The 19,095-nt window shown below is 46.7% G+C and overlaps 1 protein-coding gene across 1 annotated transcript in view; it reads right to left on the bottom strand.

Moving 5' to 3' along the window:
- UTRN (utrophin) overlaps nucleotides 1-19,095 on the bottom strand; it is a 303,290-nt gene that overhangs the window by 244,690 nt on the left and 39,505 nt on the right. The window contains exons 5-13 of the mRNA XM_088537058.1: nucleotides 18,885-18,977; nucleotides 17,828-18,000; nucleotides 12,535-12,650; nucleotides 11,326-11,489; nucleotides 10,525-10,728; nucleotides 9,335-9,516; nucleotides 8,832-8,982; nucleotides 3,559-3,678; nucleotides 2,901-3,002 (exon numbers count right to left, since the gene is read on the bottom strand). Of these exons, the coding sequence (XP_088393184.1) occupies nucleotides 2,901-3,002; nucleotides 3,559-3,678; nucleotides 8,832-8,982; nucleotides 9,335-9,516; nucleotides 10,525-10,728; nucleotides 11,326-11,489; nucleotides 12,535-12,650; nucleotides 17,828-18,000; nucleotides 18,885-18,977 (1,305 nt within the window). The remainder of the gene's footprint in view (nucleotides 1-2,900; nucleotides 3,003-3,558; nucleotides 3,679-8,831; nucleotides 8,983-9,334; nucleotides 9,517-10,524; nucleotides 10,729-11,325; nucleotides 11,490-12,534; nucleotides 12,651-17,827; nucleotides 18,001-18,884; nucleotides 18,978-19,095) is intronic.

Raw genomic sequence — 19,095 nt, forward strand, 5'->3', positions numbered from 1 at the left:
AAATTTCTTTAGATCTTTGCATTTAATCAAAATGTGGTTCTGCAGTCCTTACATGGAGAAATTTCAGTTGGCATTAACAAGAATGCTACATAGACAGAGACAAAAAAAAAATCACAAGAGAGATAAGTAATATTTTTCAGCACAAAAAATTCAACAAAATCATTTCTCAAAATTGCAGAGCCCCATATTCCCAGAAGTTATTCATATAAATCAGATATCCACCAAAAGCTGACGCAGGACTCATCAATGCAGCAAAATGGTCTACATGCCCCCTTCCATTCTCCCTGCCTCTTCCTCTGTTATTCAGAGCCAGTTATCAAAAACTGTTTTCTTGCACAAGCTGCATCAGTGCTAATTCTGAGCTCTTTTAGTCCAGTCATCACAGCCTCAGATATTTATTGACTACCCCCTTGTTTGCTGCAGCTTCTTTCTTGCAAAATAACCTTAGCAAACACTGTCTCACTGACACCTGAAAGCCAGGATGGGTCAGCTTTGGACAGTACTAGCTCAGGGCTCTTTTCTTCTAGGAAATCTGCCCTGAGCCTTACACTTCTTACTTCAGTCAGGCAGCACTCCTAAGGCAACTCCGCAATATCTGGCTTGAAATCTCGGGAAGCATTTACTGTGTTTTATATTACATGGCATCAAACAAAGTTAAAAATGAACTGCTGCTGCTTCACAGCTGTCTAACCCTCCATAGACTACAGCATCCAACGAACTTCCCCCCAGTAAAGCTCCTGTGTGGTCACTGGCACAGTGCTCCTCCTCCTCCTAGTCTAAAAAACAAAGAAGAATAAAATGATACAGGAAGGCAGACCTTGATATTCATTGAAAAACCATGCAGAGGCACCAGCTCCTCAGTGTAGCTGCGTGTTTTTGGTATTGTCCCTGGAGCCCCTTCTGGGCCTAAGGCTAGCACAGCTGTCCAATAAGCAAAATGTACAGACAGCAAAATATGATGGTGGAAATGCCATAAAGCTGAAGGAACAGTATTACAACACCACATACTCACTGGAAAAATCTCGAGTTGGCATCTCTGCCAGCATATTTGCTGCTTAAGAGAGGAGCTTAAAAAACCTTTTCAATGTATAAAATTAATTTCTGCCAACTCAGCTGTCAAACAGAACTCTCCATAGGAAACTGAAACATAATTATTACAGTGCTAAGAAATAACTGGCACTGATTGAGGAATTTGTTTCCTGAGTGGCAGGAATTATGTTGACTTGGCAATGTGGTTTCCAAAAATTTTCTAGGCAGCCACAAGAAGGCTGATGCATCACTGTTGCTCAACTCTCCATTTGGTTGAGTGGATTGAAAAACTGGAAACACTCGCATCTTTTAGCTACTTTCCCATTATTAAAATGTTTTCATTATTTTTAATTAAAGTTTAATTAATGTTTCATTAAAGTTCCCAGTAATTTTAATTTTCAGTTCATTTCATGACTCTCAAACCTGATAGTAATAAACGCGTTTTTCAGAGATGAACAAAATATGCAAACCCAGACACCTGAACTACCTAAATAAACTTTTGCTTTGTCATCACTTGATATCTGACATTCTAAGTTAAATAAAAACTCAGAGAAACTTTTTCAGTCTTTCAGAGAAACACAATTACAAGACCCTCATAACATATCTGAAAGCAAGATAAGTCCAACAGAAGATGACACTTGCAACAGTTTTATAATAAACTCCCAGTCAATGAACGGCCGAGGATGGACTTTTCCTAGAAAACCCCAAGTTCGTAGGAGGCCAAAGACCCAGTGACGCAGGTTCCCAAACCTGGGCGCAGCAGTAAGGCTTTCTCAGAGCCGTGTTTCTCAGCTCAGTCTTTCCTTGGTCTGGGGTTGTTAAGAGGTGTTGTTAGCACACCACACCACACCACGACATACACAGCTCACGATGCCACCTACTTTGCACATCACTTCCTTCCCTAAACTCAGCAAGATGAGACATGAGCCGCAGGCTTCACTATGCAGACCAATTATTTGATCTTACTGATTTTTAAAACAGTATCAACTCTTTTGTTTATTGCAAAATCGTATACATGTGTTTACATTGGAAGAATTTATAGTTCAGCTGTGTAAAAAATTCTGTAATTACCAAGCTATCAATTACTTCTGCATTCATTGTCATTTTGGTACTACTGATATTCCTACTTGTTCACCATTTTGCAATTCTTCACTGAGCTTAAACCAAGCAATATCATTTTGTTATTTTAAAGTTGCCTCATAAAAATATTAAGTACCTGCTTTGGAAATTATTTTGTAAGGAGTTATAGATATTCTTGCGTAAACTTAGGAAAATTATTTTCTTAGGCTGTGCAACTACTCCACAAGAAATGAGGGGAACTCAATCTTTTATACAAATCAAGGCTATTTTCAAGGCTACTTTCTTATTGAGGCCTGTTAATCCCTACCAAGAGTTATTATATAGCCAAATTTGCGTATATTAAAAAAGCAAATAAATATATATACCTATGTGCACTAACTATAAAGCACACGTCTCACAGAAGGAGAGGCACAAACATCTTTGTAGGATGACCAAGCAGGTCAGCTTTTACTCAGCAGCTTTTACCCAGACTTTGGCCATTTTCCCGTGTTAGATAAGAGCACTTGCCCTTTCTCTGCTCTAGGCTCAGCTGAGTTCCTAGCAGCCTCCATTTCAGAAGGCACAAATTTTCCTTCTGTACTTCATTTCTCTGGATAAGGTCTGAAACCACAGAGGAACCTGACTCATCGGACATCAGTCAGATCCAGCTGAGATAGGAGCTGTCTTTTGTGACTGCATCCAACAGTAAGTTATTGCAGGACTAGCTTCACAGTTTCCATAAAACTAAGTGCAGGGAAGAATTTCAACTTTCAAAACAGTCAGTCGTTTTGGGTAACTGGAGAGCAACTAACCTGCTCTTCCAGCAGTTCCTGCCATAAAAACTGAATTTCTTGCAATTTGAGTCGTCGTTCTTCAGTCCAACGGCAAACTGCTGTCCACCGCTCACCAAGCCTCTAGAAAAAGGAGGAAATACCCGTGAGCCTCACAAGGAAACTCAGAATCAGATATTCAAAAGCACAATTTCTACCTCACAGTAACCTCTTTCTACACTGCAGTTTCCTCATTGTCAGTAATTGACATTGTTGTATTGTACAAAACTTGTTTCAACAATCCCCCTTTTTTTTTTCTAGATACTACGCTTTGTTTCAGGATACAGGGTATTCTGATAAATTCTGATCACTTCTTAAATAACAGCCCATTAACAACCCACTGAAAAGCACCTATTAAAAAAAAAAAGTGCTATGTATCTTCCCATTTTAATGAAACTGCTGAAAGGAGGCACTGCAAAGTGCCAAAGCTGCTAAAGATCCAGGCAGACTGACACATCAGCAATTGTGCTTGAAGGTCACCGAGGCACTTTTGCAGGTTTTATCCTTAGCAAGCTGAACAAACCTTTAGGTTAATACTGCTTTGAAACATTTTCTAAAACAGATGGCTTCCAGCATGGTTTAACAGGCACACGCAGACACCTGCAGCACCTGTGAGCCCAGCTCAGAGACACCCTGTTACCTGCAGCTGCTCCTCGAGGACAGCCGTGGCGCCCTCCCCGCTGCTCTCGTCCACGATGACCACCATGTGGGTGAGGGAGTTCACCTTCACCTGCTCGGCCTCCAGGTCGCTCTGCAGGCTCTGCAAGGCGACAGCGATGGTTACGAGCGCCCAGCACTGCGCAAATCTGCTGCTTCGGCCACAGGAACTGCAACACTCGCTGTGGCAAAGCACTGGGGATTCGGCAGCTGGGTCAAGATCCTGCCTCTGGAGAACCACTGCACAACGCAAACACACGCAAGCACAAGACTGCTAGATATGAATCTAAATCCATTCTCTTAAAATGCTGGAAAATAGCTGTTGCAGCTTGGAGCGGGTCAGGAATGCCAGACAACAACTTCATAGAAGCTGGAACTGGCTTCGTTTATTAGCTTTTCATGCAGTACATTTATATGATTCTTAACAATTAGTGATGTAATTACACAGGCTCCTAATTGGTAGACAATGATCTAACTCAGACCCTTACAGCCCCCCTTACTTGTTTAGCTCATCCTTTTAGTTCAACAGCTCTTTTATTCCTTCTGACCTTGGTCTACTTTCTTATCTCCTAGTTAGCACTCCCTTTGTTTTTTCACTGAAACCTGAAGGCTGGAATTGAGCAGGCCTGCTGGGCAGCCATGTACGCGGCTCTCTAGCCATCCCTCTACAATTCCCCCTTTTTCTTTTGTACCAGCAAGGCCTGCTTAGTAGTACAGGACACTTCTTCCTCTCATGATGTTCTGCAGGCTCACACTTCCCACCGCTAGGGTACCAGCTGTTTGCCTGCTACATCTGATGTATGCAAGTTTGCTTCCAGCCAGGGTTTCACCCATTTTGCTGGCACCCACCTGGTTCCAGCATCTGTAATGATACAAGCATACCCTTTTCCCCAGGTTATCAAGTCCAAAGGTCCCGTCCATTTTCCCGTATTCCAGTCTCTCAGCATCGCCTTACACGGACCCAACTTTACTTCTGTCAGGGCTCCCTTTAGCCCAGCCCTGTGTTTGACCATCAGAGGGACTAGGCTGTCCTGGGGTAATCTCAAAATTTTAAAACATATTCTGCTCTTGCCAATTTTTCTGCAGGCATAATTCCCAATTCTCCTCTTTCTTTTTTTTTCTTTTTTTTTCTTTTTTTCCTTTTTTTTTCTTTTTTTTTCTTTTTTTTTCTTTTTTCTTTTTTTTTCTTTTTTTTCTTTTTTTTCTTTTTCTTTTTTTTTCTCTTTTTCTTTTCCTTTTTTTTTCTCTCTCTCCCCCCCCCTTTTTTTTTTTTTTATAGCTGGCATTTCAGCGTTTGATTCATACGTTCCACTATGTCATGGTCCTCAGGATGCAATAGTATGGTGAAAAAACAATCTTTCAAATCGATTATTAAGATGTCCTAATCATTTTGAAAGGTCCTCGATTTCCATTTCTATTTATGTTTGCATAGCTTCAATTTGGTTTCCTCCCCAGAAATTGCTTGGGATTTCCATATATTAAGGAGGCCCCCAGTCCAGTAGCATTGAGGCTTTTACAATTTGTAAGGACTGTTGCCGGTCCTTCCATGCCAGTTGCACTGGAGCTTGGCCGTCGCTTCATTCTTGTTTCCCATGCTAAAGTACTTCCCTAGTCTCTTTCCAAGGATACAAGTCAGAGTACGGCTCCCAATCCTCCACTGGTTGGGGGGCGGGGGGGTGCCATAGTCTGAGTTATTCCTGGCTTTCCCGCTTTCAAATTCTGCACTTTCCTGTTGTGCTTATTCAGCCCTCTCTGCTGATATATATATTACACAATAAAGATCTAAAGACCACACACACAAACAGCACAAACACAATTTCTGTCCAGTGGCACGACCTCACGTAGCTGTGCACTCCACTAGTGAGTTCCACTGTCTCAATTGCCTAATCCCATCCTCGCTGCCAATTAGGTTGCGAATGGGTTTGGGATTCGGCAATAATCACACAGAACAAAGTGGCTACGGCTATTCAGGTGAAAGCACGTTAAAGAAGCAAAGTATGACTAATTACTCATGAGGTAATACTTGTCGGCAGGACACTGAGACTGAACATTCTCTCGAGGTGGCAGATTAGAGGGTTGCTGACAGGCTCCCAACTCAGCGGGCGTCCCCGCAGAGACAACGTGGGCCTCAGTGTTAGGAGTCTCACCCCCCCTCTTTCTGCACTGTCTGTTTATGCCTGGTGCATCCTGCCACGTAGGGCCAGTACGTGCCAGCAGGCAGACCGGGGGGCGGACAAACTCCGCCTTCAGTCACATAACCTTCCCTCCTGGGTGCGCAGGTGCGCATGTCAGTAAATTGTCCCAGTCGTCAGTCTGAGGGTCCTGCCTTTCTCATCTCCCTCCCTCTCGGATGTTTTACCTTCAAATTAATTTAGAGGATGTTTGCAGTTAAGTTGGCTACAAGCCCGGTCGAGCAGCCGCCTTCAGCTGCTTTCGGAGGAGGTCGGCTATGAGCCTGGCTGAGCAGCTGCCTCCATGCTCCTTATCACTCAGCCTGGGCAGGCAAACATCTTCTTTCTCAAGGTCTTGGGTTCTGTTTTGTACAATAGTTTTATGACTCTACGGATCGTACAAATTTCCACCTTTCAACCATACCTTGTGTCAGCATCAATATACAAAGGATACAACACATAATAAAGATGAACATAGCAAACAGAAATAATAGCCCTAATAACGGTTTCTGTCCTCACTTAAAGCATTACAGTTCTTCAACCCCCACTTTAAAAGACGGATCAAATCCCCCTGCACCTCCCTCCTGGCTGTTGTCAAGCCCTCAGCAACATAAGTCTCCTTGATCTCATTCGCCTTCTCTTCCCCGGCCCCCCTTCTCCTTTTTTCAAGGTGATCTAACAAATCCTGGACCCAGCCGGGCCGTTCTTAGGCACGACGGGGCGGTCCGGGAGTGGGGGCACAGATGGTGCAGGCGCCACAGGCACAGATGAGGACGCAGGCGGGGGGGGTTGGCAATGGATCTCCAGACACCAGCGGTTTTTGGTGGCGTGGCGGTCCTGGTCCTGAAGTGCTCGCAAAGGCTTTTACAGGTACACTGCTCACAGCTTCGGGAGGCTCACGATCCGGCGGTGGCCCTGTGATGTCCTTTGGGCAATGGTGGGGCTCAGAATCCCCTCGCTTCAGCTTGAGTCTTTGCAAGTGTCCCTTGTCTCTAGCCCATTTATACAGCTCATACAGCTTCTTCGTGCTCACCGCTGCCTCCCTTTTTGCTAATAAGTCCAGCAGCAGCTGCACAGCAGCTTCTCGCTCCATTTTCGTACTCACTGCTGCTTCTCTTTTCGCCTGCAGCAGCTGTACCACAGCTTCTCGCTCTATTCTTGCACGTGCAACCTGGGTCCCGGCTTCTCGCCCCGCAACGCTGACTTTTTGTCCCGGGTCCCGGCTTCTCGCCCCCCAACGTCGACTTTTTGTCCCGGGTCCCGGCTTCTCGCCCCCCGACGCCGTCTTTTCCGTGTGCGCAATCACGGCCGGCTTACCCGCTCCGGTCCACCTTCTTGGTCGGATCACTCGGCTGCACCCGTACGTCGTCCTCCGGAATCCCGCACCGTTGTGCCAGGTCCCTGTACCAGTCCCTGTTCGGAATCTGGTCCCTGTTCGGAATCTTGTCCCTGTTCGGAATCGAGTCCCTGTTCGGAATCTTGTCCCTGTTCGGGCGCCACTTGTTGCAGCTTGGAGCGGGTCAGGAATGCCAGACAACAACTTCATAGAAGCTGGAACTGGCTTCGTTTATTAGCTTTTCATGCAGTACATTTATATGATTCTTAACAATTAGTGATGTAATTACACAGGCTCCTAATTGGTAGACAATGATCTAACTCAGACCCTTACAGCCCCCCTTACTTGTTTAGCTCATCCTTTTAGTTCAACAGCTCTTTTATTCCTTCTGACCTTGGTCTACTTTCTTATCTCCTAGTTAGCACTCCCTTTGTTTTTTCACTGAAACCTGAAGGCTGGAATTGAGCAGGCCTGCTGGGCAGCCATGTACGCGGCTCTCTAGCCATCCCTCTACAAATAGCAAGGAATGCTTTGACGTGTTGGTAGCGCATCCCACTAGGAGAATCATACAATAACCATATAGACTTTCCGACTTTCACCTACTGCTTAAGTCCCTCTATAAAAACATGTTATTGTCTATAAAAAAAAACTATCACAGGCATGCCAGAAAGGGGAAAAATAATCACTATGAACATCTGTCTTTTAATAGTTGACATTAAAATTGTCTCACGACTAAGTATAGATGGTGGTTTACCCATCACAACATTCAGAGACAATAGTCACAAAAAGATATACAAGAACTGGAAAAAACATTCATATCCTATCACTTTGCAATAATTTAAATATCTAAATATTCATACAACTTCTAGAAGAATAGATTTCATGGTTAAAGTTACTTTTGAACCATCTTTGCAACAGAAATATACTTTTACATTCCTATCACTTTTCAACTCCAAACAACCCTAAATCACTCCATGAACAGCACACCTCAAGCTCCCCTGACTCTGAAGACTGACAACAGAAGGCAAATGTGGGACAGGAAATGGCACAGACTAAAAATACGCAGCAGCTCTGCCCTGCGAGCTATGCCCCACGCTGGGCAGAAGGTCAAACCTCAGCGCTCACTACAACAACCAAAGCTGCAGCTGCGACGAGTACAAAAAGCCATCCTCCTTCTTCAAGAAACAGAGCAGCATGGAAAGGCTGGACTCCTCCAGAAACTTTACTGAGGGTCAGCCCAACTGCAGAGTTGTGCGTATCAGAAAGCAACATCTGCGCGCCCTGTCCGTGACGCCATCCCTGTAATAACAGCGACTACGTTCAGTAACTTGGGAGGACCTCCCTGTTATTTTTAGCTCCCACATTATTTTAAGTCGTGAACATTCAGGCTTGCTTTAGTAATCCCAGTCAGTCATTAGAGGCAAATTTGACCACTGGGTGTTTCATACTTTCCCTCACACCAACAATTCACTGAAGAGGCCTCATTTTCAGCATGAGGTGAAGATAAAAAAAGGCTTCTGCTTACAGGTATCAGTGCTCAAGCATTCAGTTAAAGTACTTCCAGAAATGTCCAATTCTCTTCTTTGCCACAATCCTTCCTTTCCAAACATTGAAGCAGCCCCTCAAAACACAGCCACGTTCAGTTTCTTACTCAACTGAGCTTCTCTGCTAAAGGAACCCACCGGCCTACAGATCTCCCCAGTATTTCTGCCAGAGAAGAGGTAGTGCCAAACACACAAAAGGCTTTACTTTGTGTTCTTCCAGCTGCTTCTGAAGAGCCTCTAAATCTTCAGCCAAGAGCTGCGACTCCATGTGCTGGATGCGCTCCTCGGTGACCGTGAGCCAGTCGGAGAGCTGCTGCAGCTGCTGCTTCTGCAGCTCCATCAGCATGTCATGCAGCCTGCAAGGCAAAGCGGAGGCACCTCAGAAGCACTTTCCCAAAGAAAGGGTCTAAACTACAGACAGTCAGACATTCATGAACCGGTCAGGTATAAACAAATTATGTAACTACTATGGAGACCCTATGTATTTAGCCTGGTACAGACGAGTCACAGAAGCACTTATATTTATGTGAAAATACAAACAGAGTTTTATTGATTCCCTTTGGTTTATCACGGAAAGCATGAAGAGGGTAGATTTTATGTCACAAAAAGAGCAGATTAAATTCGGACAAAGTCCCATGACCGGACGCCAACTAATTCCCAGGAGAGGCAGTAGCTGCCAGGGGCTGCTCCGTACGCAGCCTGACTCACCGGGACTGCCTGTCCATGCTCTCCACCCTGAGCTCCTCCCAGCGACTGTTCAGCAGCTGCATTTGCTCCTGGATCTCATACTCCTCTTCGGGCGACAGATTGCCCTGCGCTACCAGCTGGTTCCCAGCCTGCAGGACGCTGCCCACGCTGCTCTGGTGCTCAGTGAGCTCCATCATGAAAGCCTAGGAAAAGCACAAGCAGCCACAGCTCCATCTGACATCACCAGACGTGCAAGCGTGGCAGATCCGCCTCTCTGCTCGGAGACTCCCCATGAGCTCCAGAAGTTCTTGGAGACAGTAAAACCAGGAGCTACTTGAGCAACAAAAACTGACTTTGCCTCAGAGAAAAAGTTTTTTATTAAGAGACAACCTTGGAACAAAGGCACCAAGAAAATTAAACCAAAATTGGCCAACAGCACATTGAACAAGATCTAATATGCACTGTAAGAAAACAATGAGAATGCTATGAGTTAGTAATGCTAAAAATCCACATATTTAACAAAAACCCAGATATTTCTTCATTTATGGCTTTACAGCCCTAGCACAAAAGGACCATTCTTCACACCAATCTTCATTCAGATTTTAAATGGAATTATATACAGTAAGCTGACAAAGGGGAAAACTACAACATCTAGCATGACATCCGAAACTTTTAGCAACACTAGAACATTTGCTCCTATCTGGAGCAGAATCCAAACACAATCATTTGGAAACAGCAAAAATGTTGAAACAGCAACACATCATGTTTCTAGATAAGCACTAAACTATGCTAATCATGAAAAAGAGGCCACTGAATTAAACTGACATGATTATCAGCTTCAGCACTGCTATCATTTAACAGCAAGTGACATAGGGTTGACCAGGCTTTTTAGTGGCTGGCAGCACAGAAATGAGAATCAGCCTGTATCATAATACAAAGAAACCATGGAGCTGATCATGGAAAGCTGACAAACTAAGTTCAAGTTTCAAAACACGTTCCACTGTAAAACCTCTGAAAAAGGTGCTTCACCTTCAAGAAACCATCATTTACCAAGAGAAAATATTGAGTTAGAAGTGCTTCTAATTTAGGGAAAGCAAGACAAAAGAAACAGAATATCAGGTTTTGGACATGAACTATGAAACGGAAGTGCTATAAGCCCTGCCCCATGCTCACCTGCCCCATAACCACAAGAATTTTCAGGAAAATCTTACTTCGTGGGTAGAAAATTGTTCTTTGACTTCCTCGACATCATCAGATATTTCCTCCTGCTCCCGAAACGTATCCTCAGCAGACAGCAACCATGTGAGGACTTCCTCCAGAGCAACTTGGTAGCTATCCAAGTCCATATCCACCTCCGTCACGGTGCTGGGAGTTTCTGCTCTAGAACCACCCTGCTCCTCTTCAAGTCCTACAGCCTAGGCAGCAAAGAGTAAAGTGACACTTTAGGCATGCAAAGAAGATGCTTTCCCCGTGGTACTAAAAATAGAACAATTGAGATCCCTTTCAATACTTCGTATGACATTAAAACCAATTGGTGAGTGCATTTTTAACAAGAAGGGCCAGCAGACACTGCCAATTAATTTTAATTAAAAAAAAGTCTGGATAGAAAAGACAACTTTAATTAAATGAAATAGTGGATCACAGAGCAGCAAAAGCAAATGAAATTCTATTGCTTCTGTGGCAAACCTATGAGCCTCACTGCAAACTCAGTTGAAGATTTTAGGCCACCCTCTGCAGCTCAGCAAGAGAGATGAGAGAGAAAGGTGCAGCAAGAGGCATAAACTGATGGAAATTTCTACCTCAGACAGGATTTTTAATAGGAATCAGAAGAAAATGAAAAGGAAGATAAAAGCATGGAAGTCAACCATGAAGAAAGTGCCAAGGCTTTTCTTATCTTCCCAACTGCATTATACATGATAGAGAGCATGTTGCAGATTTTAGCTACAAGCTTCAGGCTTGTTAGTTTTATTACAACTCTGGAAAAGCTAGCCAAACTTTGATGACAAACATACCTGCTGCATACTGAATTCCCCATCCTCACATTCCTGTTTGTATCTCCTTGGAAGGGTCTCTACCTCACGGATGTCCTCCATGGTGACTTGCTTAGGAAGCACCTCAAACAAAGAGGTTAAATACATGATAATAGACTTCTTGTCTGGAAGCTGCACAGCAACATCTGCATCAAAAATAAATAAATAAAAGGGAGTAGAAGATATTAAATCAAGAGACTGCTTTTCTAAATCACTACCAAAAACACAGCTAAGATTTCATATACCCTGGTAGAAACAACTGGTTGTCTTATTAATTAACCTCTTGTAAGCTTTAAGTTAAAAGGTCACGTTTGACTAATAACTGATGCACAAAGCACCACAAGCAACTGAAGAAATATAAAATCACTGTTACTGTAGAAAGTGAATTAAAAATCAGATTTTTTTTTTTTTTTTAGTAAGAGTACAAAGCTGAAGTTACTGAGCTATTACCACCATTTTGAAAAAACTGCTCTCGAGCACCCTCCAAGAAGAAAAGCAGTTCTGGGACGGTGTCCTCCATAAACAAACATTCAGCAGGTGCTCTATTCTTGCTCCTAGCACTGGTCAGGGCACTTTCTGGTTTATAATATGGAGGAGTGTTTCACAACCTCAGCTACATATGCCACAGGGGATTATGAACTCTACCCATCCACCTGACAGTAATTACGGCGGTGATGCTTGAATCTATAGTTTGAGAGCTTCTCACAAACAGTGAATCTTTGGAGGCTCATTCCAAAGCAGGGTGACAAAGCAGGGCTTTAGAAAGGGGCCATATATTTTCCCAGCAAGCACCCCATCCGTGCAGGTAGTCCCAGCTACAGAGTGGATATCAAGAACAGAGGTTGAGGTCTTAAGCTACCTCATTCCACACTGCTCTACTTCATCTGAAAAAGCACAGGCACTTGCAATTAACACAAAACAAAAAAATACCCTACAGGGTACCAAGCTGCACCATCCTGTATACTGCCTCTGAATAGCAGGTCAATCTGAATCCTAACGTTAAGGCACCTGCTCACACTCACCTTTAACACTACAAATTTATATTCTTTCTGTCCTAAATTCATCAGCTTGAAACAAAATATAATTGCCAAAAACTACTGGAATTTGTACTCAATGGTAAATATCAGCATTTTTTTTCCAAAATAGCTCAAAAGCAAGATTTCTAATTAAGTAAAAACAATTATATCACACCTTCAGGATCCAACAGTTTTTCGATTCCCAGGTGGTTTTTGGCTATGCTGAAAGCATGTTCCAGTCTCTCAACTGGAGGCATCTTCATAACTTTATCCCAGCTGAAGAGCTCAGGTCTAGAAGCAAGGACAACACAGAAAAGTAATCAGTTTTAATGTAAGCAAAACAAATCTGTAGAATTAAAGCTATTGATATAAAGGTAATTATCTAAGTGATATATAACATAAACACACACATACATAGATATAGAAATATATCCATTTTCTTTCTAGTGAGAATTTTGCAATCACAAATCAAATAACTGACTTAACGACCACATGCTCACAGCAATACCCCCTTTCATTCTATGTATTGTGCATATACTCTGTAACTACAACGCGAGGCGAGTGTGACTACGCAGAAAATCAGACGGTGCTTCCACATCGCCGCCGTTCCTACCCGCTGCCAGGCAAGGACAAGGCCCTTTCTGGAGGGCCTCAGTCCACGCTGATGCCGCGGCTCAGGCATCAGCAGCGCCTGCCCCCAGCGCTCGCCCGGGCCCTCTGCCCTTCTCCAGCATCAAAACCACAGGTTTCTGCGTGAGCCACGACGGGAACCAGAGCAAGGAGCTAACTTGATGAGTAACCGAATGAGATCTCCAACGCGGTTCTGCTTCCCAAACCGACGGACAGCAGGTCTAAGCAGGGAGAGCAGGGCACGGGGCAGGGCGCAGGACCAGCAAACAGGCCCTTTCCTAGGGCATCCCGGCTACGTGGCACGAGCAGAGCTAGAAACCATGGAGTTACTGAACATATTTTCCACTGGCTTCTCATTAAATCACTGCTATTGATCCTGTGTTCTTATAGATCTTTGGGAGGGGAGGAAAAGCTGCACTTGTCTTTAATTCCTTTAATGTGTAATTTGCTTTTAAACTGACCCGAGCTTTTAAGGTCTGTTGAGTCATTACACCTTCTGAAACAGGAAGGCCGTAATTGTTACAGCAGGGGTCGAGAGGCAGAGCCAAAAAACAAGAGGGAGGAGGGCACAGAAAAAAAGAAAGAAAAGAGAGAAAAAAATTCTAAGATGAGCTAATGAAATACTCTAATGTCAGGCAAAGCAATTAGGAAAACCACACAGATTCAAAGTTTTAACAGAGATTTATTAATCTGAAAAACATGCTATACACACTACCCTGCCACAATGATATAAATTTAACAAAATGCAGTCCAAGTATTACCCAAGAGTAAGAAAATTGTATCAAAGAACAGCATTCAATTCAAAGATGAGCTGAGCTAATATTAGGAGAGAGACCAAGACAATGAAATGTTAAATGTCCCATTACCTCATAAAATGTTAAGTACTGCAAGCATTACAAAGTTACTATAGTTCTGAAGTGGCGTTTATTAATCATTTCTGATAGACAGAGAAAGAAGAGGAAAAAAAAATCAGCTATTAAATCTTTTCAGGGGACCCATAAAAATCCCCTAAATTTAAATGCCATAGGACATGCAATATTGAAAATCTATTAGTCTATATATCTATTAGTCAGGGGTGCACTGCCGTCCCTGGTAAGCTAAGTAGTTTTGTTGTCCTACCAGCTCTGCAACCTGCCTCAAGTCCTTCTTCCTTGCCTTCCCTTTTCAAACTGACCTGCACTCAAAGCCAACTCAAGATTCCTCAGAAACCGGCAAAAAGGGGCTTTCCTGGCAAAAACACTGCTCCTTAGGGATAGCAAACTGCATCCCAAAGGGCTGGCACCTGCCACACTCTCCGGTGTCGTGCGCTGGGAGCTGCTGCCTCCTCAGGGGAGCAGCGCGGCCGAAGGGAAGGAGCTGTGGGGACAGGAGGGAGAAGGAGAGAGAGGGAACGCACAAGAGGGAAGCAAAGGCTCCAACCAGCTGCGTGCCGGGTATCCACGGGATCCTTTAGGGAGCCGCAGGTGCTCCCGGGGCAGCGTGCCGGGTATCCACGGGATCCTATAGGGAGCAGCAGGTGCTCCCGGGGCAGCGTGCCGGGTATCCACGGATCCTATAGGGAGCAGCAGGTGCTCCCGGGGCAGCATGCCGGGTATCCACGGGATCCTTTAGGGAGCCGCAGGTGCTCCCGGGGCAGCGTGCCGGGTATCCACGGGATCCTATAGGGAGCAGCAGGTGCTCCCGGGGCAGCATGCCGGGTATCCACGGATCCTATAGGGAGCAGCAGGTGCTCCCGGGGCAGCGTGCCGGGTATCCACGGGATCCTATAGGGAGCAGCAGGTGCTCCCGGGGCAGCATGCCGGGTATCCACGGATCCTATAGGGAGCAGCAGGTGCTCCCGGGGCAGCATGCCGGGTATCCACGGGATCCTTTAGGGAGCCGCAGGTGCTCCCGGGGCAGCGTGCCGGGTATCCACGGGATCCTATAGGGAGCAGCAGGTGCTCCCGGGGCAGCATGCCGGGTATCCACGGATCCTATAGGGAGCAGCAGGTGCTCCCGGGGCAGCATGCCGGGTATCCACGGATCCTATAGGGAGCAGCAGGTGCTCCTGCGGCAGCGTGCCGGGTATCCACGGGATCCTATAGGGAGCAGCAGGTGCTCCCGGGGCAGCATGCCGGGTATCCACGGATCCTATAGGGAGCAGCAGGTGCTCCTGCGGCAGCGTGCCGGGTATCCACGGGATCCTATAGGGAGCAGCAGGTGCTCCCGGGGCAGCATGCCGGGTATCCACGGATCCTATAGGGAGCAGCAGGTGCTCCCGGGGCAGCATGCCGGGTATCCACGGATCCTATAGGGAGCAGCAGGTGCTCCTGCGGCAGCGTGCCGGGTATCCACGGGATCCTATAGGGAGCAGCAGGTGCTCCCGGGGCAGCATGCCGGGTATCCACGGGATCCTTTAGGGAGCCGCAGGTGCTCCCGGGGCAGCGTGCCGGGTATCCACGGGATCCTATAGGGAGCAGCAGGTGCTCCCGGGGCAGCATGCCGGGTATCCACGGATCCTATAGGGAGCAGCAGGTGCTCCCGGGGCAGCATGCCGGGTATCCACGGATCCTATAGGGAGCAGCAGGTGCTCCTGCGGCAGCGTGCCGGGTATCCACGGGATCCTATAGGGAGCAGCAGGTGCTCCCGGGGCAGCATGCCGGGTATCCACGGATCCTATAGGGAGCAGCAGGTGCTCCTGCGGCAGCGTGCCGGGTATCCACGGGATCCTATAGGGAGCAGCAGGTGCTCCCGGGGCAGCGTGCCGGGTATCCACGGGATCCTATAGGGAGCAGCAGGTGCTCCTGCGGCAGCGTGCCGGGTATCCACGGGATCCTATAGGGAGCAGCAGGTGCTCCCGGGGCAGCATGCCGGGTATCCACGGATCCTATAGGGAGCAGCAGGTGCTCCGAGGGCAGCGTGCCGGGTATCCACGGATCCTATAGGGAGCAGCAGGTGCTCCCGGGGCAGCGTGCCGGGTATCCACGGGATCCTATAGGGAGCAGCAGGTGCTCCCGGGGCAGCGTGCCGGGTATCCACGGATCCTATAGGGAGCAGCAGGTGCTCCCGGGGCAGCGTGCCGGGTATCCACGGGATCCTATAGGGAGCAGCAGGTGCTCCCGGGGCAGCGTGCCGGGTATCCACGGATCCTATAGGGAGCAGCAGGTGCTCCCGGGGCAGCGTGCCGGGTATCCACGGGATCCTATAGGGAGCAGCAGGTGCTCCCGGGGCAGCGTGCCGGGTATCCACGGGATCCTATAGGGAGCAGCAGGTGCTCCCAGGGCAGCGTGCCGGGTATCCACGGGATCCTATAGGGAGCAGCAGGTGCTCCCGGGGCAGCGTGCCGGGTATCCACGGGATCCTATAGGGAGCAGCAGGTGCTCCCGGGGCAGCGTGCCGGGTATCCACGGGATCCTATAGGGAGCAGCAGGTGCTCCCAGGGCAGCGTGCCGGGTATCCACGGGATCCGTTAGGGAGCAGCAGGTGCCCCTGGGGCAGCGTGCCGGGTATCCACGGGATCCTATAGGGAGCAGCAGGTGCCCCTGGGGCAGCGTGCCGGATATCCACGGGATCCTATAGGGAGCAGCAGGTGCTCCCAGGGCAGCGTGCCGGGTATCCACGGGATCCTATAGGGAGCAGCAGGTGCTCCCGGGGCAGCGTGCCGGGTATCCACGGGATCCTATAGGGAGCAGCAGGTGCTCCGCGGGCGCTCGCACGGGCTGGCAGGAGGCAGCTCCCGGCTGGAAGGTGCCCGGAGGCGGCAGGGCAGGGCAGGGCAGAGCTGCAGGCAGCGAGCCCCGCGGGGACCCCGTTCGTGGCAGATCAGCACAGATGCAGCAGGGGCTCTAGAGCAGGGTGCGCAGGCTCAAAGCCAGCGTACGCTCTTGTGAATGCTCTTGTATCTGCTGGGTAAAAACACCCTGTGCTTCTGGGTATGTATATTCTGCATGATGTACAGCATTTAATATGGCAGCTACCTCATGGCCAGGAGGCCTGGTTAAATTCCATACATTATCATGCCATTAACATGTTTAAATGGTCGATTAGGGTAAGAAACAATCTTGCAAAGCAAGGAGCTGACTCCGTTTGGGATATGCCCATGGATTGCCCTGAAGCACCTCCCAAGGAAAAAAAGCAGGGGGAGAAGGTAGAAGAAAAGACATGGAAGTGTCATAGGAGACTGTAACGATGATTTCTTTAGACTGGCAAAGAGTTCTCCTAAACCAGGAAGGACACAGAAGATCTTCCCAAAGAAGATGTGAGCTTGCATCCTGGCTCTTATCCTGAACAAACAACCAAATACACTACAAATACCTGAAGTATCCCTTTACCCTTTAATTATCCTATTACCTTTTAATTCTTCCATGCAGCATTGAACACAATGCAGATCTCCTGAAAGAGCTAATATATTGTCTTTCAGGCAACATACAGTCAAAAAACAAGAGCTACAGGGCCTGTCTTTGATATTCTTTCTTCCCGAAGCTTCCCTTCATGTCCATACTAAAGCGATGTGGATATCTTTCCCTTTTCAGAAGTGAGAGGTCAGGAGGAAGTGGAAAGGAAGGTATGGGGGAAGGAGATGGTCAACCCATCCCAAAGGATCCATTCATCATACTTGCTGTTCAAGGCATACTAAGTGGGATTTAAATCAACCTCAGCGAGCGTGTGTGCACATGGACATGTAGGAACACGGTTGCACTTGACTGTCATCTGCAAGGAACTGCTCCTCTAGCAAATATTTTTCCATTGCTGCTACCACAACAAAAATGAATCACTGAAACAAGTGTTCAAGCACGAAGACAGGGAGAAAAAGCTGCTCATTTCGTTAGGTGCAAGATAAGCCAACATTTGTCACCTACTTGTGCCTGTGGACAACAGCGTTAAAAGCAAGTCCGTCTGCCCAGCTCGTGGTGAAGTTGAGAACGTTGACTTGGCTGTAAGGCCTCGTGCACTGCCGAACCCAGCTCAGCAGGATTTTCTCACTATTGGTCTGCTGCAGGTCTGACATGATGTTCTTCATTACATCCTTCACCTGCAGAACAGAAGCGACTGCAGCTTACAGATATATTTTCCACTTTTTCTCCACACATAAACTTTGAACCAAGCTGTTTCACAAATCCAGAAAGGCTCTTTACCATGAAGAGTCATGAGCCAAACTTTCACTGCTTATATGAAATTTGGGGACGGAACAAACAGTTCTTTGCATTCTCCTGATTACGAGAACCATTAATGCTCCATATAATAAATTAGATAAATAAACTCCCACATTACTCATAAGTCACAGACCTCCCTTCTTCCTTAGGGCTGCCTAAGCTACACATAGGGTGTAATATGCCCTGCTGCCTCATGCCACCAAGTAAGAACACCTTAACAAGAGGACACACGTACAGTTTTCTACAAGAACAGTGTTTGGAAGATTGCTGTTGGAGCACTATGCCTAAGCAACCACCCAAGCTGCCCCTAGTGAATTCAATAATCCCCTCACGCACGTGGATAAATTGGGAACGATTCAAGCTACAGCCTACAAGACTGAAAAACAAATGTGCAGAACAGCATATGAGAAGCAAGCCCAGCATTGCTACAGAGATACTAAAAAGCACATGCAAACAGAAATGCCTAAAGTCTTGAGGAAGGAGTATAAACATGATGTTTTTGCCTGAAAGCTTTCCCAGACTAGTGCTGACCCGAGTGCCTGGGTACAACTGAGCACATAGCCAGGGTACGTATTGTGGGCTGCAGCCAACAGAGCGGGATCGGAAACCAAACACTGGCTTGCCCTTATTTATCAGTTCAAAATAGAAGCAGTATTTTCCACTCGAAAAAAAAAACAAACAAAAAAAACTAACAGGAAGTTCTGTGAAGGTTCCAGAAGACTGGACATGATTCCTGGAAGGGATTTCACAATAGCCTTCTCACCTGCCAATGCAAAATAATGCTCCATAGCAATCCCAGCGTCAGCTTGTGATTCCCATCAACGATGTCAGTTCCTCCAATGTTCACCAACTCCACCTGGAAATGTTAAATCAGCTTTATGTCAAAAAATGTTATCAAATTCTCAAGCTGCAACTCCACCCCGTGTCCCTACCAGCCCAGTCACACATTATCAAATGTTCTGAGCCAATAATTA

This window comes from Tinamus guttatus, unplaced genomic scaffold, assembly GCF_059628265.1.
Source record: "Tinamus guttatus ecotype Peru unplaced genomic scaffold, ASM5962826v1 Tinamus_guttatus_pri_ptg000716l, whole genome shotgun sequence".
Taxonomy (NCBI): Eukaryota; Metazoa; Chordata; class Aves; order Tinamiformes; family Tinamidae; genus Tinamus; species Tinamus guttatus.